The sequence below is a fragment of the Carassius gibelio genome, chromosome B9, assembly GCF_023724105.1.
Source record: "Carassius gibelio isolate Cgi1373 ecotype wild population from Czech Republic chromosome B9, carGib1.2-hapl.c, whole genome shotgun sequence".
Classification (NCBI taxonomy): Eukaryota; Metazoa; Chordata; class Actinopteri; order Cypriniformes; family Cyprinidae; genus Carassius; species Carassius gibelio.
The window spans coordinates 7,424,952-7,449,515 of record NC_068404.1 but is presented as its reverse complement, the minus strand read 5'-3'; the positions used below and the strand labels follow the sequence as shown (position 1 = coordinate 7,449,515).

General features: G+C 40.4%; 1 protein-coding gene across 1 annotated transcript; it reads left to right on the top strand.

The window, feature by feature from the left end:
• Window positions 1-1,550: 1,550 nt before the first annotated feature.
• Window positions 1,551-24,560, top strand: tmprss3a (transmembrane serine protease 3a). The gene is made up of 13 exons (XM_052565555.1): window positions 1,551-1,748; window positions 2,593-2,827; window positions 3,266-3,370; window positions 6,676-6,786; window positions 6,879-7,002; window positions 7,649-7,777; window positions 12,005-12,051; window positions 13,098-13,263; window positions 13,344-13,513; window positions 19,903-19,998; window positions 23,309-23,451; window positions 23,655-23,807; window positions 24,178-24,560. The coding sequence occupies exons 1-13, from the start codon at window positions 1,641-1,643 to the stop codon at window positions 24,220-24,222; spliced, it is 1,632 nt and encodes a 543-aa protein (XP_052421515.1). The 5' UTR covers window positions 1,551-1,640; the 3' UTR covers window positions 24,223-24,560.
• The last annotated feature ends 4 nt before the right edge of the window (window positions 24,561-24,564 follow it).

Here is a 24,564-nt window from a genome sequence, read left to right as displayed (position 1 = left end):
TGACATAAAATTGAAACAAGAAACAGTTTGAGACCATATGCTACATTGTTGCATAGCTTTAATAGCATGATTCTGATGAAAAAAAAGCTATTCTTTAATATTGAGAACAATTTTTTGTACTTTATCTTAATTGTTATCATCCTTGGTGTGAAAAGGCCTTAAGACATGAAAGATAAATAGTTGGAGAAACAGGATAGTCTTCCAGAGCTCTCCAACCTCAACAGCTTTAAAAACACTACCTGACAGAAACAAGCATATACACTCCCCTTACATTAATAATCATTCATAATATACCAGTTCAAATGCTGTCTTAGGGTATGACTACACGTCAACAATGTACTAAGAGTGGAAACTTTTTTCCTGTGCATTTTTCAAAAGTTTTTGCATACAGGAGCAACACAGTCAAAACAATCTTTTTTTAATTTATTTTTAGAAGATGATGCATGATGGGGTAAACTAGGCCTCAAATAAAGCTTTGTTTTGTGTGTGCAAAGGGCACTAAGACTGCAAGTGTAACACTTTTAAAGTTTACACACAGACAATAAACTTGCACTTTGAAACCTTTTTTCAAAGGTTTGTGTTTTAATGCCCCAAAAATGCCACTGTAATATAAATGAACTGCCAAAATGCATAAAACATCTTCAATCTTCAGTTTAAAATGTTACTGTGTAAATGTCCCTTCATTATGTTGACTCCATCAGAGAGGAGCAGGCCGGTGGTGCCTGTAAATCACCTGTGATACAGGTCTAGGTGTGTTTGCACAGGTGTTGCTCATTAGCAACGGCCTCGTTCCCCTCCCACGTTTCTCAGCCTGCCATGTAGAGCTGTAATCGGGCCATAAAAGTTAGGCCCGACAGGACCCGAGCCCGACAGGTTTCGGCCCGAGCCCGACAAGTACATTTTGATTGACAGCTTTTTTAAAGCCCGAACCCGTTTACAGCCCGACATTATTCAAATGTGAAAAACAAAAATCCATATACTGTACATTATTGTTGCTCCTTTCTGAAACGTGTCGATTTTTACAAAGCTTATCATTCTGAAAAACCAGTATACACTGATTGGCCAGCTATCCAGTGCTCCAAAGCGGTATTCAAGAGAGTGTGGATTTATTGTGTTTTAAGGGCACAGTACTTTGGCATTTTTAAGAGCTTAAAATCTATCTTTTCTCTATCTTCTATCTTTTCTCTATCTTTATATCTGTCCCCTTTTTTTAAAGGCCCTCCAGTCACCTCTGCATCAGGGCCATATGTCTCTCTGTAAGCTGAGCTGTATTGAGGGAGTCATTGGGTGATCTGATCCCCTCTCACGATGACACGACTTCTCAGCATTCAAACCGATCAGATGTCCCTCTTTCCCACTAAGAGTCTGTCTCAGTAGGTAATAGTGAGAGTTAAGAAGACAAGAAGAGACAAAAAATGAACAGATCAACACAAAGAACAAGTTTCAAGCTAATCAGACAAGATGGACTTTATAACTCTATTAGGTAAATTAGACAAGTGTTATTTGTTTGGTCAATTATGTTATTGTACTATACTACAATCTACCTTGCTTACTTTTCTTCTACTTCTTCTTCTCCCAGTCAAATCTGAAATTAACTGCATATGTTTGGGTGCTGATTAGATGAGTGTTTTAAGTAAGTCATGGCTAATCCAGAGGAGCTGGAGTCTGCAGCAGGTGTAGATGCTGGGGCTGATATAAATGGAGGATCTATTATTCCCTGTAGAGAAACAACACAAGCAGATGGTCAGGTAAGATCACAGGGCAACTCATTTATGTTTGCATATACCAGTGAGGCTCTAATTATCCTATCGGCCATATGGACTGAAAAAAAAAGTGTAGGATTTACTTTTCACTCAGCTAGTGAATTGTGAATTCCACAAATAAAGAGTAATGAACACATTAAACATGACATTTTGATGTAAAAAGACTGGAATGGTATTTTCTTGTAAAATTTGCTTCAGTTATCTTTTTTACAGTGTAGTATAATTCTTAGATCTCACCTTTGATCATGATTAATTGTTTTTGATTTGCTGAATTAGGATACATTTATTTCAAAATAAATGTAAATACTGACATCAATGACAAAACAAATGGAGAGCATTTTCGCCTCCCTTTTACATTTTAGAATTTTTGTATTAACATTTTAATTTTTTAGTTTTGTAGTCCCACTAGTTGAGAACCATGTACAAAATTTTCTCAGTTCATTGAATATAAAAAATAAAAATAAAAAATAAACTTAAAAACACATTTGAAATGTTGTCTTGGCTTGAAGTGCTAATATTAATACAACTAGAAATTAAAATAGAAACAGAAATATATATATATATATATATATATATATATATATATATATATATATATATATATATATATATATATATTTTAAAACAAAGAACAAAAAATGACCAAATCAAAAGTATAAAAATAAAATCTACTTCAATATATAAATAAATACAATAGGATTTTAAAGAAAAAAGGGCCATTATCCATTTTTTTAAGAATAAAATAAAAATACTTTCTATGAAACATTTGTATAAATGATAATTAAGGAAGAATACTGATTCACTTTTGAGTTTTCATGTTTCCACACAGGGTACAACCGAACAGATATATCCTGAGAAAATAGAGGTGGTCTCTGTAACTGAGAATGACATTCCTTCTGTGGATACCCCAACCCTGCACAATACCAGTCCGCTGGACAGTTCAAGTGCCAGTCCTGCACCAGATGACAGCACCGTCAAACCAACCAAAGACCCCCTCACAGAAACCCCTTCAGCCCAGCCCAGCCTTTCAATGCCAGTTACCAAAGTACAGCCTTTTGTTACAGGTAACAATAAACATAATCAAAATGTGTATTTCATGTTGCACATAGTTTTCTCCTGATATTGACTTACAGAAAGAAAGAAAAAAAACACACAAGCAGCATTAGCACAGTTTATGGCTGTGTGGTTTATAATTACATTAATCATTTCAAAATTCTACATACTCCTTCAGTAATGCTGTCAGAAGCATTAGCAAACTCACTCGAAAACATTTTAGTCTTGCAATACATCTACACTAATTAAGTTTGTTGCAGTCTAGTATTTGCACTACATAGTAAAATTAAAATACACAGAGATTCTGTATGTTTCTGTAGCTCAACTGGTAATACATGATGAAAACATCAACAAGTAGGCTACATATCGATAAAAAGTGTCTGTTAAATGTATACATATGAATCTCTCTAATTTCATGCATGTCATCACTTCATGAAACTGATTTCAAGAGGATAAGACACTTAGGGGGAGATGGTTTGCACGCAGGATGGAGATACTTATTGGGGCCTGTGTCCTGCTCATCCTCACTATTGTGCTTGGAATTGGATTGGGCGGTGAGTAAATGTCTTTAGTGAGTTTTCAAAACACCCAGAGATGTACAGTAACACTTTACTGGGTTTTGGAAAGTAATATTCTACTTGATTAAAAATATGAGCTCATCATGAGAGATGTTCCTTTGGTACCATGTTACATACGTAACCCTCGTTTCCTGATGGAGGGAACAGAGACGTTATGTCGAATGACATATGGGGTCTCACTTGGGAGGCCATAAGAGAAAACGCCAATGAAAATTGGATAGTGGATTTGGCATACCTGTCCCACTCCCCGTGCCTACGGGTATAAATAGGTGACAGGTGCATCCACTCTTCAGTTTTTATGTTGAGGAACCGAGAACTTGTCTCCTCCGGTGGCAGTGATTGCAGGTTCACCACCTGGTCAACCTTGAGCACGTATCCAGGCCAGGGTCTCAGGACAACGTGAGAGTAGGCCAGACCGAACACAAGGCCCTCTCCACTTACCGAAAATGCTTGGAGGTCCCTGACCCTCTTGATGGAAGTGAGTGTGATCAGGAGCACTGTCTTGAGAGACAGGAACTTCAGCTCGACTGAATCAAGTGGCTCAAAGGGATCCCTATGAAGTCAAGCCAGGACAATAGAGAGGTCCCAGTAGGGTATCAGGGGTGTCCTAGGAGAACCGCTGGTGGCAAATCACTTAAGTCTGCCGCGTCCCATCTAGAAGCCACACATGGAGGTTCGAAAGATCTGGACATTGGTGCCATATGGCACCAATATGCCATATGCCACAAGGAGAGCCCAAAGGGGAAGGCCTTGTACTGCCATGCCCGACTTTTGAATGCAAACCACAGAAACAGTCTGTGGTAAGGGAGGATCAAGACATGAAAGTATGCATCCTTCAGGTCAATCGCTGCAAACCAATCCTGGGCTTGAACGCATTTGATAATACGTTTCTGCATTAACATCTTGAACGGGAGCTTGTGCAAGGCCCTATTCAAAACTCGTACATTGAAGTAAGGGCTGTAAAACTCCTTCCTTGTCTCAGCTGGAGGGACAGACTCAATTGCATCCTTTGCCAGCAGGACAGCAATCTCCTTGTGCAAGACAGAGGCATCCCGAACTGCCACCAAAGTCGGGGAGGTTGCTGGGTGAACAGAATCGCTTAGCCAAGTTGAACTGTCCAAATGAGCCAATGGGACAGTGTGGGCAGCGCAAGCCACACCCCCAAACTCCGTACGAGTGGCACCAAAGTGACAGTAAATGTACCTACAGTGGTGCAGCTATGGGGAGTCATGTTGGATGGCCCATAAAACAATGTGTTCTGAGTACAAAAGTTCCTTTATTCCAAGAGGAACTGGCCAGAGACGCATGGAAAAGCATTGCGTCTCTGAACAAAAACCTCTCAGCCTCTGGTAAAAGCGGGATCCTTGAGTAAGAATGAGGAAGGCCAAGACAGTCATTCAAGTGTGAATGGCCTCAGTCTGCTTTTACATTGCCAAGAACTGCTGGGCAAAGTCCTCGACCTGTGTTGCCGAACAAGACAGCTTTGTTGACATCTCTCATCTCAGCCAGGTTTAGCCAGGAATGGCGCTCCTGGACCACTAAAGTGGCACATTCCAGAGGGACCATGCTGTGACTTTCGACTGCCCTGAAGTCAGTCCCCGTGCACAGCTCCTGCATCAACCTCGAGTCGGTATCACCCTCACGCTTTGCTTTTAGTGCCTTGGCTTGATGTACCTGCAGGATAGCCATGGCATTTAGGGCAGAGGCAGTTTGGCCCTCAGCACTGTAAGCTTTGGCAGTGAGAGCCGCCAACAGCTTAAAGGCTTTGGGCGGGAGATGCAGACGATTCCTCCAAGTGCACGGCAACTGCTCTCTCCACCTGGGGAATGTCCACATACCCCCTGCAGACACTGCCCAGGTGCTGAAGACAATGCTCGTGAACATCAACCGGGGACATGAAACAACCACATCCAGAAAAACACGATTGGACGACACAGCATCTTGAAAAAGAAGATACACACCGCTTTACTCTACTGTCACACCAACCAGGAACAGCTCTTTATGAACACAAAGATGACTGGCTTTGTGGCAAATAGATAACATCGACTAATCAGCTCCGAAGTAAAAATCTGAAGAGTGGATGCACCTTTCGCCTATTTACTATATACCCATAGGCACAGGGAGTGGTTCAGGTATGCAAAATCCACTAGCCAATTTTCATTGGCGTTTCCTCTTAAACTCAGAGATGATTGGCCTCCAAAGTGAGACCCCATATGTAATTCGACATAACATGTTAGTGACCGACAGATAGGGAACTGTTATTGGGAACCATATACTTTACAGAAGTTTAGATTAGTACGGCTTGGAAATATGGCAAGGTGGGTGGATGGGAAGCTGGAGGAACCCTATATTGTAACAAAAACTTCTTATTACTGTGTTTCCAAAAAGTCAGTGTAAAACAATATTAAAAATGTCTTCGGAGTTTGTCACACCACAGAAAACTGGATTATTAACCAACCAGGGAAATTTTATGTATTTTTAGTGTTGGGGAGTGGCGATCTTCAGTGGCTCCAGTGCATCATCAAAACATGATTTCAGGTCCACCCAAAAAATCTGAAAGCAAAAATGATAAGAAACTTATTAAAGGTGCAGTCAGAAACAAAAGTACAATAAACAGTGACCAAAATACTAATTTAGCTTATAAATATTTGTAACAACATTAGGATCAGTAGATTATTGTAATTTTACCTTTTTTTGTGTGTGTAAAATATCCCTTTAAACTCTTACATATTCTACCTAACAGAGATTCCAGCAACCCAACACTCATCTATGCCATTTTTTCTGTTATACAATTTAATATCAGTTATTCAGTTATCAGTATTTTTCTAACGAGCTGCTTTAATTTACTTTAAGTCAGTGTAGATTAAGATAGCATATATTTGCTTTTACTTAAGTATGACAACTGAAAACGTTATACAACATAGAACACACCCTTAGCAAAGATGAACCTACTCAACTGCATTGAAATATTAACCGATTCGACTGGATTAGATTACACAACCCAGAGGCTACAAACCTACATAAGATGTCTCATACTCAGGTTACACAATACAATACAGGCCACAGTCTTGCATTATGTTATCAGCTTACTTTATAGCCTTAAAGTGGTGATGTTTGGCTGTTATATTTGTGAGTCATTGAGCAATGAAACAATTAATGGAAGGATTTACTTGCAGTGTATTGTGTCTCTGTTATGTTTCAATGAAAGATAAATGCATGTAATTTAATAAATGCTTACAATTACCACTCCAACATATTTAATTCTCTTATTTCCACTTTAGTTGGGTTAAGCTGTACAGGGAAGTTTCGATGTGCCTCTGGGTGCGTAAGCATGTCTGCACAGTGTGATGGGCACTTTGATTGTGCACACGGAGAAGATGAGCTGAGCTGTGGTGAGCACCAGCACACTTAACATTAGCATTAACGTTCATTGCTGTTGTTGAATGTTTCTGTTCCTATGTCAAGTGTCTATCTGCCTGTGCAGTGCGTCTGAGTGGAAAGAGCTCTGTACTTCAGGTGCTCATTGAAGGCACCTGGAGGACTGTTTGTGCAGAGAACTGGGACTCTGAGCTTTCTCTCTCCGCTTGCAAACAGCTCGGATATCTGAGGTAATGAATGCCTTCAGGTCTTGACTGAAACACCCTCCTTTAAACAACTTTCCTCAAAATTTTTGTCTGATCTTGCTCATGGAATGCCACTATCCTACAGAGTTTAGCTCTCCAACCTCTCTTAAACACAGCAGAAACATCTAATCAAGGGCTTTAGGCATACTGGAAACTTCCAGGCATGCAGGTGTGTCAGGGGAGGATGCTAGTCCACCAGCCACACCTCTCTTTATGTGATGGAATTAACATACCAACCCAGCATGTGAAAACAGCATAATCGTGACCTAATCATTAGGTGTGGACTTAAAACTAGGAATTTTGTATATAAATCAAGACACAAAGCTTGTGCTGACTTATTAGGTTCTGCACTTTTATGGGCAGCACCACCTATAGAAATATGTAATAACCCATTCTGACTATAGCTCTTTCTTAGCTTTTAGCACCAGACTCAACACAGACCTTTCAAACTATAAATATTTTAAGCTTTCTGGTGAGATTTTGTTATCCAATTAAAAATTTCTAAACATGACAAAGACATTTGATAGAGATTGTGATACATGGATATTTGATGCTACACTGCCCACTACCAGTATGCTAATGCTGATATCATAACATCAGGTTTTAATACATTTCTTCTTCTCTCTGTTAGATATGTGGAGTCAAAAGCTCTTCCTCTGTCCTCTATTGAGCAGGACTTCCAAAGTAACCTGGTGTCAATAAGTATGAACAACACAAATGTCCAGCAGGCCATCAAGATACACAATATCACCAGTTTCAGGTATAACATACCCTCTTCACAATTACAGTGTTTGCAAAGCAGCAGTATTCTAAAAAAAATATCCTGATCTTTGTAGAAACTTTCACATTTGTTCTTGTACAGATCACTTTCAAGCAACAAAGTTCAGTTCCAACCCTCCTTAAGACTCTCTTGCCTTCTCCAAATACCCACACCTAAGGACTTGGCCACTTGAGAGCACGTGCGTGCAATAGGAAGTAAGTGCGCAAGTCTGTCCAGATCTTAAAAACGCCAAAGTGCAGTGCCCTTAAAGGGATAGTTCACCCAAAAATTAACATTTAATGTTTATCTGCTTACCCACAGTGCATCCAAGTTGTAGGTGACAACTTGGTGATGTTTCTTCAGTGGAACACAAAGTGTGATTTTTAAAACAAAACATTGCAGTCTGTTAGCCAAATAATTCAAGTGGATGAAAATCACGGCTAAAATATACAAGTAATCTAAAAAAAACAAACATACACAAACAAAACCCTGTGGCTCGTGATGATACATTGATGTGTGAAGACACAAAACGATCGGCCTGTGCAAGAAACTGAACAGTAGGCCTAGTCTATTTATATTGTTTTTCAACTCTGATGCACTGCAATGCCTGAACTGTATGAGCGGCACCTCCTCAAAACACAGCCTGCATATGAGCCGTCTTCTTCATTTTGTTTACAGTGGATCACAGACTTATAATTGCATTACCACCGCCCTTTCTCTCAAACTGAACATTGACACTCTATTTACAATCTCAATTAGGAGTGTCAAAGGTCCACTTGAGAGCAGACTGCAACGGTTTGTTTTAAAAATCTTGGTTTGTGTTCTACTGAAAAGACAAAGTCACCTACAGCTTGGATGCCCTGGGGGTAAGCAGATAAACATTACATTTTCATTTTCGTGTGTACTATCCCTTTAACACACAATAAATCCACAATCCAAAACAGTATTCAAGGCTTCGTGTATCCCATCATGCATCATGTTGTGGAAATAAATTGCGAGACTTTTTGCTAAGATCACGAGAGGTCACGGAAACCTTCCAATTTAACTTAAATATTAATAATAATTAGATATTACATTTAATTTGCTAGTAAAACAAAGTGCTACATGTTTTGTTGAAGCAAAGGTGAGTAGCCTATATTTATTTTGGACATAATTTGCAACTAATTTTTATCACTAGAAGCACCAGAAATTAAAGTATGTCCAATCAGGTAATGAAAAGTTGTACACACACTTGTGGTCTTCATCCTCACTTGAACACTTGGGCCAACTACAGGAAATGCGTCATATAAGTCAAGTGATTATGTGCAAAGCCCGCAAGTATGGGTATTTGGACAAGGCGTCTGTCTAATTATCTAGTGTCCTGGGGTGTTCCTAATTGCTGCTTCAGGTGTGTTTGATCAGGGTTGGAACTGAATTCAGGTGCAAGTTCAAGCTCATCGATGCGCAACGTTTTGCTACGGTTTCTGGTTTGAACAAAATGTTTCCTGCAAATGGCATGCAACAGGGTTTGACATACGTTTTCTCTCATTTGGTGGGTGTGACAAAAATGTCAACCCAATCAGCAGCAACATGTATATAAACCATGTGGTATTAAAGAGACAGCTAGAGCAAGTTTATTGTTTGCACGTTTATTTACATTAAAGTAAAACTCACTAAAATAATAATAAGAGCACAAGTATAGATCTGGAACTTCTTTAAGTCTGTCTAAATATCATTTAGTAATTGCAATGTCTTCTGGTCCATATCCTTTCCTTAGGAAGGTGTATAAGGCACTGATTGTTGTAACATAAAAATACTAGTTTTGCTATTGTAGCCTATTGTGGAGTGACACTTTCATAAACATTTCTATACTCCTTTAAATAATAGTAAATAGATAAGTAATGATAGGCCTAATGCTCGCAATAAATATAACAAGGTCATATAGATCAAAACACAGTCTCGGAGATAAGAAGTGAATTACTCTTCACCTGAAAGGTTCGTCTTTTCATCCTAATTTCCTTTTGTCGGGGCTGAATGCAGCCCAGCACTAGTGTAGATCTCCAGAAACAGGAGGGAACATTCGTGACTTAAAGTGAGCTCACATGGGCAACATCTGAATAGCTAGGCTATTTTTTGAATAAGTAATACATTTGCTATGTTGGCCACTTGGAAACCCTGGAGCCACAATGGGGTCAGAAACGTATCCATTCACCTTGCATTAGAGGAGGCAGTTCAAATTAAATAAAAAAAACAATATAGGCTAGCTTTATTCAAAAAGCAAACTTGAGGAACTTGTTGTGTTTCTTAATGATCTGGATACAGAATACGCAACCTTAGATCGATGGTCACAAACAAATCTCTGGTTGAAATAGAGACAGGATGAACTTCTGTGTCAGCATCTTGAAACAGCTTACAAGCACAAGATTTAGGTGTGTCAAATCCAATCAAATGTAAATTAGTCACACTAGAAATTAAAGGGTTATTTCCAAAATGGGTAGTCACCATAGAAGCTGGATGATGTAATCATATGACTGACTGATTGTTCCTTGTAAGGCCCTGAGACTACTGAGTTGCGAGAAAAACCTATGAACAAACCGGCACCAACCACAGAAGTGGGAGCATGGATGTCAAAATAGACCCTGCACCGAAATGCTACAAGTGGCAGAACAGCTGACCGAGAGGCAAAAACACTTATAGGTTGTCCACATTCATGCAAAAGTTCAAGATCAATGCAACAGCACAGCTGACAAGAACAGAGTATTTACTCATGCAAATCACAGCTTGGTAGCATGAAGAGCTCAACGTTTATAGCACAACATAATGTATGTTGCAGTCACATAATGCAGCCAGTCATGTGGGGCAAGTGTTGGTAGCAGAAGCATCGTGAATCAATCACATGAAGAACGCTGACCAGCTTGCTATGCTAAGAAAATACTCTTACACGTGTACTCATTTATACACAGTAGCTCTGCTCAGTGCATCTCAGTTGGAATGAAAATAATAAATAGTTAGTCTTGCAAATAGTATTGGTAGCAAGAAGTGCCAAAAAACATGTTGCACATCAAATGTGTTGAAAAACTCCTCGGGGCCAGCTCATTGAACAGAGTTCACTGTGTTTGGGAGCATGAAGTGTATGAAACCCATAGTGCATGACAAAACATCAGTTGTGAAACTCAGGGACCCCGCCTAAAAGCAGTCACATGAAACGAGTTAGAAGCGTAAGCCCCAAATCAATGTGCATGCCTACATTAATGCAGTGCAGAAGTAGAGAGAGACAGGAAAAGACCCTGCTCACTCTGCAGTCTGAATCACTATGGCATTAAGAGATAAACAGCTTGCCATAGGAATTTCTCTAGATATGTGAACTCACCAACTCATTTGTTCTAGCTCAAAGCAGCAGCAGAGCTGAAAGAAATATTATAAGAGGGGAAGACTACTATGGTATAGATCATAGTGCATGACAAACAACTACTACAGGACTCCCAGAGTCTGCACCTAAAAGCAATACGCAAAACAAGAATAAGAAGCAATGGCACCAAATCAATGCAGTTCCTGCATTAGTGCAGTGGAGAAGTAGAGAGAGTGTTCAAATGTATTCATACACTTCGGAAAACTCATTGTGTAGAGGAGTAAACCGTTCTATAAAATAGTTGGCTCAGAACAATGATTGACTTTGGTCAATTTGATCATGTATACATCCCATTAGGGACATTTTTCACACAGAGCACAGCCTTTAGAAATTACTTCTTACATTATTTCTGTACATTGTTACATTGCTTTTGTACTATTTTTGAACAAGAGTGCCATCTATTCAGAGCGGTTCCTCTGAACACTTTGCATACTTCAAGTGCTTGAAACACCCTTTTACACTCTTTTGATGTAATGCTATCACAGCTGCTATGCTTTTTATTTCTGTCAAGCACAGGAGATTAGTATAATTCCACAAAATCTTAAAGTCAGATATAATTAATGTGGTGTAGATTTACTCAGCATGCATAAACTGATCCATTTCTGTCAGAATTTTCTCACTTCCAATAATACAAGCTCTTTTGATTTTCTTTCTTCCATGGAACACAAAAGGAAGTCAAATTAGTCATATGATACCTATTCCTTATGTTTTCTAATAACAGACCAACTGTATTCTTTTTTTCTCAAAGCAAAAGTGGTTTTAGATTAATTAAGCCCTAGAATGGCATACCATTTCTTAACCATCTACGTCTATAATTTTGTTGACTTCTCTATCCCTAGTAAAACCCAGTGCAGTCTGGGGATGATAACATCACTTAAGTGCATAGGTAAGTCATATCAAACTTTTGATGGTTTACAGGTGCAGTTACATGAGCAAAATTACTCTGAAAAACTGTCATGAGAGTAGTGATGCATGAAGCACAGCTCACACAAAAGTCATTTTCAAACGAAACAGCTTTTAGCCAGTCAATGTGATGCTTCTAAAAATCTGCCTTGATATGTTCCTTAATTACATAGCTTATGTTCTTCATTCCCACTCTAAGATCAATATTCAATATTAATATTCAAGATTGTTCACAATCCTAATGTTTAAAATACATACATTTAAAATGATACAGATTAATGGATGTAAAATTAAAACTCTTGTTAGGTATGTTAAAGGTATTTTATCTTTGTTAATTACAATTATTTTACACCAAATTAACAGGACATTTGCATAATATCATTAAAATTAGGTTAACTACATGACGTAAAGACTCCAGACTTTTTCAGTCTTCTAGAAAAAGCAGGTCACCCTCATGTTGGCGCCACCATGTTGACGTCACATAATCAGGTGTGTTGACTCATTATTAAGCATTAAAAATAATGTTTAATAGTTTCATTCACATGCCTCAGCCTGTATGCAATTCACCTTCCTAGACTTTGATATTAAGCATTAATTAAAAAAAACCTCATACATCCAGGCCAATAGGTGTCAGTTTAGAGTTCAAAGTTAAAACTATAATAATAAATGTAACTTTTAATCTTACATTTCTGACATTCTTCGTTGCAATTGCTTGCAAAAGTTTATATCTCACAGTTCAGACATTTCATAAAAATGATATATATCATTTTCATAAATTATAAATGTGCAATTTTGAGTTTAGATCTGGGTTTATTTCTCACAATTATGACTTTTTATTCATTTCTCAGAATTGTGGAAAAAAAAATATTTTTTTTATTTTGTGGTGGAAAATAAGCTTCCATACCTTTAAGTGTTTCTGAACATAATTAATTTAATAGATGAACACTTTCTAAACTATACATTGCAAGTGTGAAAAAAACATATCATATCAGTGACTAATGAGCAAACATTTGATCTATTTCTGCATAGCTTGTGGTTCCAGACCTAAGTTCAATGCTCGTATAGTAGGCGGTAACCTTTCGGTTGAGGGTCAGTTCCCCTGGCAGGTGAGCCTGCACTTTCAGAACGAGCACCTGTGTGGAGGCTCCATTATATCATCTCGCTGGATAGTGACTGCTGCACACTGTGTATACGGGTGAGTTTAACATGTCCTCATGAAACAATATTCAGATAGCCACATGGAAATTATCAAAAAATCTGCTGCTTTCCATGCAGGTTTGCATACCCTGTGCTGTGGAACGTCTATGTGGGTTTGATTGACCAACCGGTCAATACAGTGCAGTCTCTCGCAGTGGAGAAGATAATTTATCACAGTCGCTACAGACCTAAGGGCTTGGACCATGATATAGCTCTGATGAAACTGGTGCAGCCCCTCAGCTTCAATGGTACCTTTTGCGAAAGGGGTTCTTTTACATTTAATCATACATTATTAAAATTAAACGTTTTATCTGTTAACCGTAACTGTTACCTGAGCTAACGAAAAGTTTTATTTGAATTATAAATTGTTTTATTTTGAAATTGTTACATTTTATTAGTCAACAAAGATGAATTAATATTGTACCAAATGTATTTCTCATTGTTAATGTTAGTTAAGGCATTGCCAAACGTTAACTAAAGTTTATTGTATGCAAAACATTACTTTAGAAGATGGGGCTTCACAGATGATCTCATAATCAAGTGTCTTAGTTCACATTGAAAGGAGAGTAGATATCGAGGACCGTAGAAATTAACGCATCTGCAAATATACGGTTCGTTGTGGAGAAAAGTATCTAGCACAATGTTTTGTTTTGTTTTTTTCCACAAAGAATGCATCTATTTAGCGGATCAAACACTGTACCTATGGTAGCTATCACGTTTTGCTCAGAAATTTCTAATCTATAAATCCATCACCGATGGTCTGGTTTAATTCGTAAGCGGTTACCGTATTTTTCGAACTATAATTCGCACCTGAGTATAAGTCACATCAGTCCAAAATACGTCATGATGAGGAAAAAAACATATATAAGTCGCATTGGACTATAAGTCGCATTTAATTAGAACCAAGAACCAAGAGAAAACATTACCGTCTACAGCCACGAGAGGGTGCTATATGCTGCTCAGTGTAGGCTACAGGAGAACTGAGCAGCATAGAGCGCCCTCTCGCGGCTGGAGACAGTAATGTTTTACCTTGGTTCATGTCAAATTAATTTTGATAAATAAGTCGCACCTGACTATAAGTCGCAGGACCTGCCAAACTATGAAAAAAAGTGTGACTTATAGTCCGGAAAATACGGTAGGCTACACTTAGGCTACTTAGGCTACATTTAATTTGGGAAATCCAATATATACTTTTTAAATTCTGAAGGTTTGTTTCACTATTTTCAAATTCAACTTTCAAATTTAACACTATTTTCAAACACTTGCGTTCTCACATAATTGTGGGTGGGACTAACATAAACTGACCAATCTTTATCAATCTGGGTGGGCCACAGCCAAAAATGGGGGGGGGCCGTTGCCCACCTGTGCCCACCCACTAGACAAAAATGAATAAAACCCATTACAAACAAGGCATTTGTAGCATCCAGTGGGGACATAATTAGGGATTATAATGACTTATACTGTCCTTTTTTCATGTTTCATTGCATCGTGCCACATAAACATAAAAGCATGTCTGCATTTGTGATCGGAGAAATGACAGAAAGCAAGTGCTACTCTACACTGCTCAAAGTTCATGTTTGAATCAACAGTGGCAAATCCAGAGTCAGAACAGCCGGCAGATCAGGAAACAGTTTTCCATAAAATGCGCTGCACACATCTGAATATTTGGGTTGAGCTGTTCTGGAACAGTGTTGTAAATACAACTTAACCACTGATTTCTAACCGTGTCCTCTTTTGGAAGACCAAACAAAGTAGCTTCACTTTCACAATGAAACAACATGATGGCTGCGGAGGCAGCAACAATAAAGTTACTCCTTCTTTCTTCGTGTGAACATTTAGGCAACGTTATGCAAATTTTCCTACATCATGACGTTGATGTGGGGCAGTGTTTAAACGAGGCATTTTAGGAGGGCGTGGACCAGTCTTAACTTTTATAAAAAAAGATCTCTTTGGTTTTGAGACTTTAGTCTTTGCAACTTCAGGGATCTGCACAAACAGCTTGTAAAAATCCAAAGAGAAAGGAAAACTTGAAATCGCATCATATGACCCCTTTAAAGGGGTCATGAACTTGCCTCTCGTTTTTTTTTTTTTTTTTTTTTTTTTACTTTTCTCTCAGGTACACTTATAGTGTTATCAATATTTTAACACTACATATGTGAATCAGTGGAGGAAACTAAACAGGCAGTGATGCAGAAGCTTGCATTGATCTTAATCTGTCGTTTTGGCAGATGGCCTTCAATTTAAGCTGTTTTTAGACTAACAACAAAGCTTTTAGTTCTGAATCATACAGGGTGTTTATATAGTACAATGACCTTATATGTCAAAAGATCAGGGTGTTGTGTTCTACCATTAGGTTTTCGGGGGTTACGAAGGGGTTAAATTTTGCAAGATTACGTGACTAATCTGCGTGACATGGCGCGCTCATGCAATTATGGGACACTTCAAGATCAGATTGTTCGTGATCAGTTTATTGAAGGCATACTATGTGACAAGACTCGAGAAAAACTGTTATTAGAACCTGACGAATTGACACAAAACCAAGCAGTTGTAATTGCACAGCAAGTGGAGGCTGCTCTGGAATGCTCAACACTACTTGCTGACGCACGCCTCCTTGTGGACGTTTCCACGCAACAGTTGTGATCTTCCTGCCATTCAGGCCACTGCCATTTACCCACAGAAAAGACTGCAGATAGCAATGAAGGTTTTCCATTGCAGCTTGCACAGTTACAGAGAAACCAACACAGTTTGAGCTTCTGTGGCAACTGTGGCTCCAGTTTGCAAAATTCAAAAGCCCAAAATTGCCCTGCACGTGGACAGACATGCAGGAAGTGTCTTATAAAAAATCACTTTGCCAAAGTTTGCCAGTCGGCTCCTGCTACACAAGCAGCACGGAGGAGACTCTCACCTGTCCGTAATGACTACACTGAGATAAGGCATGTATCATCTGGCCAGGCAGCTTTTAGGACGTGTACTGTGCTGCTGGAGGAGGTAAGCCTTCCACTCCTGATGGATACGGCAGCAGCGGCATCGTTGCTTAATGCCAGTACGTATCACAAGTTTTTCTCACATCTGCCATTACAACAGCCCTGCACTTACCTCTGTGGATATGACAGCTCTAAGATTGTGATGCTCGGCGTTCTACGGGTCTCAGTACGTTATGGCTCTAAACATCTGCCATCATTTCCCTTCTACATTACTGAGCGAGGTGCCAACCTTCTTGGACTTGATCTATTTACAAGCTTTGGATTCACACTTCGAGATGAAAAGGGCTCTGATATCCACCATGTCACCTCCACCTGGCAACAGAGATGGCCATCACTGTTCGACGGACTGGGCTGCCTTACAACATTCACCCATAGGCCTTTGGTTGACCCTGGTGTGCCGCCGGTCATACAGCCCCTGCGCAGAATTCCCCTAGCCCTGCGGGAAGAAGTTACTGCGGAGCTTCAAATGATACTGGACATGGGAATTATTGAGCCGGTCAATGCATCTCCCTGGATTTCTAACCTGGTCATTGCAAAAAAAAATCGGGAGGAATACGAGTATGTGTTGACCTGCGCTCTGTAAATAAGGCGGTTATCCCAGACAAGTACCCCTTACCCACAGCTGAGGAGCTCACTGCTTACTTCTATGGTTCAACAGTCTTCTCAAAACTGGACCTGCGCCAAGGTTATCTGCAGGTGCCACTTCACCCTTCTAGCAGAGATCTCACAGCATTCGTCACACACGCTGGGGTATTTCGATATACTCGTATGCCGTTTGGCCTAAGCCCTGCCCCCAGCTGCTTTCAAAAGGTAATAACCACCATTTTGGCTGGAATTCCCGGAGTTGGAGTATTCCTGGATGATATAGTAGTCCATGCGCCAGATGTCCAGACCCATAACAACCATCTCAGCAGGGTGGCCAGTGCTCTCATGGCACATAACCTTACATTAAATGGAGAGAAATGCACTTTTGCAGCCTCAGCCATAGACTTTGTTGGGTACCGCCTCACGTCTAGGGGCATCGCCCCTCTTCAGTCAAATATTGAGGCGATACACAGAATCCCAGAGCCCACCTCTTCCTCACAGGTGGTCTCATTTCTGGGCATGACGGCCTATTAACTTCGTTTCTTGCCTCAGTACTCCCAAACCACGGCACCCCTTCGCCAGTTACTAAAGAAAGAAGAGCCATGGAACTGGTCTAGTGCATGCTCCGGGGCCGTCAGAACACTAAAGTCCCAGCTTACCACTCCTCCTGTCTTAGCTCACTTCAATCCCGATAGTCAGCCTATGGTCACCTGCAATGCCTCCACACAGGCACTGGGAGCAGTGCTGTCGCAGATGCAGTATGGAGTGGAAAGACCTATAGCATTTGCCTCCAGAGCTTTGACGCCCACGGAACAGCGCTACTCTGTAGGTGAACGTGAGGCCCTTGCTTGTGTCTGGGCAACTGAATGATGGCATTTCTTTCTCTATGGTTGGCATTTCACTCTCCGCATGGACCATCAGGCTCTGACCACACTCTTGTCGGCCTCTGGCTCAGGTCATAAACCCCTGCGTCTGCACAGATGGGGTGAGCGTCTAAGGCAGTATGACTATCAACTCAAGTTCACGCCAGGGAGGGACAACGTTGTTGCTGATCTGCTATCTCGATCAATTGAGGCACCCACACCAGCAGCCTCGCCAGGAAATTATGACATGGAGTCAGACCTCATTCAGATGCTACACACACCTCTGCAAGAATCGGTCTCCTTGGAGCAGTTGCAGAGGGAGTCCAAGTGTGACCCCACACTTACAACACTGCGCACATATATACGCTCAGGATGGCCAGCACGGGTGCCCGAGGAGCTAAAACCTTTTGCTAAAGTACAAAATGAGCTGTCATGTTGGGGCGATGTGTGTATCTCTAGAGGCCTGTGTACAGTGGTGCCACGCAGCCTGCGCGCACGCTTCTTATCAATGGCGCATGAGGGGCACTTGGGTATTGTAAAGTTTAAGCAAAGATGCCGGGACCTGGTTTGGTGGCCAGGCATTGATCGTGACATTGAAGGACCGGTCAGAGATGAACCATGTCTACTCAATGGAAAGACTGGACAACCGGTCTCACCCCCTTTGAAGCCTGTTCCATGGCCATCTCACCCATGGGAGCACCTTCAACTTTACATCTGTGGGAAAATTCATGGCCATGGCGTTCCCCACCATCAGCGCTTTCTGGTGGTCGTGTATGATCTCCATTCTAAATGGCCTGAGGTAATACCAGCCGGGACAGTTACAACACAGACCATCACTCAGATACTGGAGAGTCTGTTCACTCGCTGGGGCATGCCCCGTGCCATCACTACTGACAATGGGCCGCAGTTTACCTCTGCAGACTTCTCCAATTTCCTGTGCAGTAAAGGAATTAAGCATTTCCATGCCGCACTCTACCATCCCCAGGCAAATGGTGGGGTTGAAAGATTCAATCAAAGCCTTAAGAATGGCATTCGTGCACACCAGGCCCAGGGGTATACATTCCAAACAGCACTCAACTTAACGCTTATGCATTACAGAGCTAGCCAGCACACCACCACTCAGGCCTCTCCTGCTCTGCTTATGCTTGGCCGAGAGATGGGCTTGCCATTGGACAGACTGAGACCACAGGAATTGTCAGCTACAGCCTCAGACAGCACCTGGGCAGCAGCCAAAGCTGCTGTAACTTCAAACCAGAGGCGAATGAAGGCCAACTTTGACAGAAGACACAAGGCCAAACCTTGTAAGATAACAGTTCTAGACTGGTTTCGGGTCCAGAGACCACACCGTAGCAATAAAATGGCATCGTTTTGGTCTGAACCCCTCCAGGTGGATTGTCAGTTAGGGCCTGCCACATTCTTGTTGAGCGATGGTTCTCGCTGGAATGCTAGCAGACTGCGGAAAGTGCCAAACCCTTTCAACTCACACATGTGCTCACAAACAAAGGAGCTTAGTGGAGGGCCAACACACAGCTCGGTTTTTGCACCACCGTCACCGCTGCCAGTACAACCACGGGCAGGCCGAGTGCATCAAGGTTCCCCTGTCAGGGTGGTCCCGCATCAATCTCCACCAGCTGTGGGGCCTCAACCTCTTTATCCACTGCCTGATGGGAATCAGGAGGGCCAAGAAGTGCCACAGTCAACAGTAACTGAGAGTCGGCCGATTCGAGCAAGAGCTCGTCCCGCATACCTAAAGGACTTTATCACAGAGTTTAATGCTTAGGTGTTTGGTCATTTTCTATGGTTACAGCTTGAGAGAGCACAGTTTTGTTCTTTGAAAGGGGGGGGGGGGATGTTGTGTTCTACCATTAGGTTTTCGGGGGTTACGAAGGGGTTAAGTTTTGCCTGCTGTTTTACGCATGCGTGTGAGTGAGTGGGAGAACTAGTAAATTGATTATCCGTTCAGCCGTGTGTGCTTCATGTTTAATGGCTAACTGAAATACCAACATAACACAGGGTAATTTTGGTTTCTCATTTCATGACCCATTTAAAATGGAAAGTTGTTCTGAAGAACCAGAATGGTTGAGGTTTATTTCACAAGCTAGCAAATGGACTTTTAGTCTTATCTTAATAAGTTACATTCTCCATGCTCTTTTTGCATTCACTGTGACAAATGGCTTATCACCATTTTAGTTTATTTTTTTTCAGGTTTTGTGGAGCCTATTTGTCTGCCGAACTTTGGGGAGGAGTTTGAGGATGGTAAAATGTGCTGGATCTCAGGATGGGGTGCCACAGATGATGGAGGTGAGTCTGGGAATTCAAAGGCCATTACACACCAAACAGACATCGAGGAACTAGTGGCTTCAAGAGCTATGATGTTGCCTTGCTTATGTACGGGCCAAAAAGTTGGGCTTGAACACACCAAACATTACAGCCAATGGACAACTAGCACATATGTTTTTCTGACTGTGTGAAAGGAAATAACTCTCACTGCCAATAGGTGGCAGTCCTCGTACTTTCAAAAAAGGACAGTGAAACCTGGTTGTCAAATATACAAAGCAGCGCTTGATTACCAATTTGTATATGAATCATGTTGATCAGTTTATCTTCGCTTTGGTTGGTCTTTACAAAATGTAAAGTTTGAAGACCCTTCCGTTTGTGCTGTCTTGACGTTGATATTTGCTTAAATGGACATATCACACACAGTTTCTGCCGATCTCATGTACCTAGAGTAGTATTGCATCATTCATATCTAACGATAGTCTTTAGTTTTGTCAGATTAATAAAAGACAGTTACAGCTTTCCACTTCTTTCTGAAAACAGTCAAGCTTCTGGAGGCATGCTGTGGGTGGGGTTAAAGAGTCACAAGCTTCCGCGTAGCGATTACTTGCAAGATGTGACTTCAACATAATTCCCTTAATGCTTGGTTCTTTGGAAAGCTTAATGAGGATGTGAATGTTTTTTATTAAGTTGATATCTCATAATTGGGGTAATAATGATATGGTGTGAACACAACTTTATACGAACCCTGAAGAAGTGTCTTTGGCACAGTAAAACGCTGTCATATGTCTAATTGTTTTTTTTTTATAATTTGTATTTTGTAATTTGAGATTTTGGACTTTGCATTCCAACTCTTTAGCTTTGTGGGCTGTTGTGGCCTAATGTTTAGAGAGTTGTCCTTGTATCCCAAAGGTCAGGGGTTTGACTCTCGGTACCAGCATGGATTGTAGGTGGGTGGAGTGAATAACATTGATATAAATTAAAACAACACCTCCCCTCTTACCTTTCGGATGCAGCACATGTTTATAACAGTAATCTTGGGGGGTAGACTCATTTAAAATAATGTAGTCATCAGGTTTTAGCAAGTTTTCTGTCAAACAGAACACATCAAGATTATGACCAGTGAGCATTTTATTTACAAAAATTGTTTCGTAGAAAGGGACCTGATATTCAATAAGCTAAGCTTTATCATTTGTTTATCCATATTGCATCTGTTTTTTATTTGTTGAACCTCAATTAAATTGTTACTCTTAAATTGGTTTGGACGTTTTTTGTATTTTCTAGTTCGGGGAACAGACACAGTCACTATAGTGTGATATCTAGGTGAAAGAGTCTCTAAGTGCTGAAAATTAACTGACTTTCATGAGTTCACGCTTACATATAATTTGCTGAGGTATGGTATGCGTATTTGGCCGGCTGTCCGGGGAAGGGTCGGGAATGCTCGGGAATGGCCCGAAGCTAGAGTACCCCACCTTCCCCGTCTAGTTGTAAAGTGAACTCGAAGTGAGGAGATGGGGTGGAGGAGGGATGCTGATAAACATTTAGTTTAGTGTATACCTGACAAAAGCTGAAGGTCCAATCCAAGTGATCTTTCTCACCAAGTGTCCAATGATTCAACATTTCAACGATTACATTTTTTGGGGAAGTCGTGGCCTAATGGTTAGAATTTGACACCTAACCCTAAGGTTGTGGGTTTGAGTCTCGGGCCGGCAATACCACGACTGAGGTGCCCTTGAGCAAGGCACCGAACCCCCAACTGCTCCCCAGGCACTGCAACATAAATGTAATGTAAAATTGTAATTCACTTTGATAAGAGCAATGTAGCTTTACTACAAAAATACAGCAAGATTTTTAAAGTCTACTACACAGAATGATGAATGTGCACTATGTACATCAGCTTTGTTAATGTTTTATTCAATTAATGAAGGTGTGCAATGGTGTAATTTTTGTCAATTGTACATTACATGGGCTATACAAAGTGTGCAACCACACAGGGCCTCACAGGGACCACTTTGTGAACAGAGAGAGAATCATGAATTCACTGAGGTGGACAGCACCGTGAAAAAGATTCAGGAATGGACCGTGGGTGCCCACATCTTCTAACTCGCACTGAGCCTCGTTCCAAGTTTGTGACAGCCCTGACAATACTTTTATATCTGTACATTGCAACTTGGCTCCTAAATGATGACAAATATTGTTTTTTTTTTCTGCATCTTTCATTAAAATCTTTCTGCTTGTTATAAAAATAAATTTTGTGAGAACAAAGATATTTTGGATGTATTTCAGTGGAGAAATCTGTTTGGTAACACTTTACTTAAAGCCTTGTATAATGCATTTAAAACAGTTATTAAAGGGTATTTCTTCCACATCTCATCCAAAGCCTCTTTTGGTAGCTCCAAAACGTCATTATATAGCTGGTAATGGAGGCTTGAGCCATTGATCGTATTCTAATGCAGTTATTATTAATGAAGTTATTAGAAAGAGAGCGAGAGAGAAAGAAAGAGAGGGCTTGTGTGAATTAGGCTACCACTGTGTGTCTCTAAACAGCGCTATCTTGTTGCTAGTGAGAAATGTCATGTGCAGCAAGTGGCTAACTGATAACATTGTCAGGGCAGCGCTGACAACACCTTCTTGTGCAAACTGTGTGACCGTTATTACAGTTAACTATGCTTCGTGATATTGAACTGTCAAGAGAGATGCCTGGAACCACGTTCGCAGTGAGTTTCCCAGAAAAGAATTGCACACCTCAGAGCCTTCTTCAGCCAATCAGATTCAAGCATTCAACGGACCCATAGTATAATGCAATATAATCATTCATAATGTTTTCAAAATTGTTTTGTCATGAATAATACATTATTTAAAATGCATAGTGTAAAAATTAATTGATAAGTGTTATAACGTATTAACTGTGGTTGCGATTATTCATGAGAATGTACAATGCATTATAAGGTGCATTACAAGGCAAAATTTATATATTAATACTACTTTATAATTCATTATACATTAAGGCTTTAAGTGAAGTGTTATGTTTTTGCCCCCAGAATCTTGTAACTGAAGCTCAAGATAACCAGCCAAATACTCATACCCTTGGGGTAAACAGGAAGTCCAGGCCACAAACAACCAGTGTGGTCATGTTTAGATCAGTCATGGCCATTCAGATGACCAGACTGCAGTTCTGTTTAGTGCAAAACAATAAAACTACAGTCGTAGTTCTTGTGTTGCTGCTACTTCAGAGTGAAATATGCATAGCCACCAAAAAAAAAAAAAAAATAGAACACATTAAGTTTGTAAAATGACCCACATGGAGATCAAATGTCCTGTTGTTTTCTATTAGGTGAAGGGAGTGTTTCGCTGCTTTCAGCAAGAGTCCCCCTGATCTCTACAAAAGCCTGCAGTCAGCCAGAAGTTTACCAAGGTTATATATCACCAGGCATGATCTGCGCAGGATACTTAGATGGGGGAACAGACTCCTGCCAGGTACAACATTTTCATGCGCATCAAATTACACCTAATTTATATACTCTCTAAGTCTATAATAAGCATTGGTTATTAGAATAAGACAAAATACTGATTAACACTGGAATATTACTGTGCAAGTCAACATAAAACACTACAGGTAGGCTACAATACAATAACACAATTTTACAATAACACAAAGTTTTTATCTATGTTGGTATCAGGGTGACAGTGGTGGTCCATTAGCTTGTGAGGATTCCTTCACCTGGAAATTGGTGGGAGCCACGAGCTGGGGGGAAGGCTGTGCAGAAAAGAACAAACCTGGGGTTTACACGCGTATCACACAGTCCCTCACCTGGATACATCTGCAGATGGAGGTCAGCATATGATCATGTCTGTCTGTGAACTTATGAGACAAGGAAGTTGTGAGTTTTGTCAAAACAGTTATATAGGGAGACTGTCTCCTTTTTAATAATTTCCCATATTTGTTTGCTTCATAAAATGGTTGCGATATTGTGATTCATTTCTTAAAACAACAAATGTCTAAGAAAATACCAGAACCGAGGGAGCCAGAAAAGTGGATGCTTGCACTGTGGGAAAATGTCATTAGAAAAGCTATTTTTGTGAAAGGTCATGTAGGAAGGACATTCTTATCACGAGATATCAGGAGTTATCCTAATGATTCAGTGACCTCTTGTGGTTTGAAACGAAAAAATAAAACCATTTTCTTTGCCTCTTTTCATACAGAGAGAAGAAATACTTCATCCCTCTGCTACCAGCTCTGATTATTGAGACGTACAGCTTAATTATGGGAAATGCAACATCATGGAACTGAATCCAGGCAGACTCCACAAAAAAAAACAAAGCCTGTCCCAAGCTGCACCTGTCACTGTATGTCATATAGAAGCACAGCGCAAGAAATCATTATATTACATACACTCAAATCTGAAAAAGTTTTATTTGGTGTAAGTAGTCTTATACAGTACTTGCTATTGTATTAAGAAATACCTGCCAAAGACTCCTCTGATGTGTCATGAACGATAAAATACACAAATATTTCCAGAGACACGCAAGTGACAGTGTGCTTACATCTAATATGCAATAAATATGGAGAAAAAAGGACAAAGACCCCAT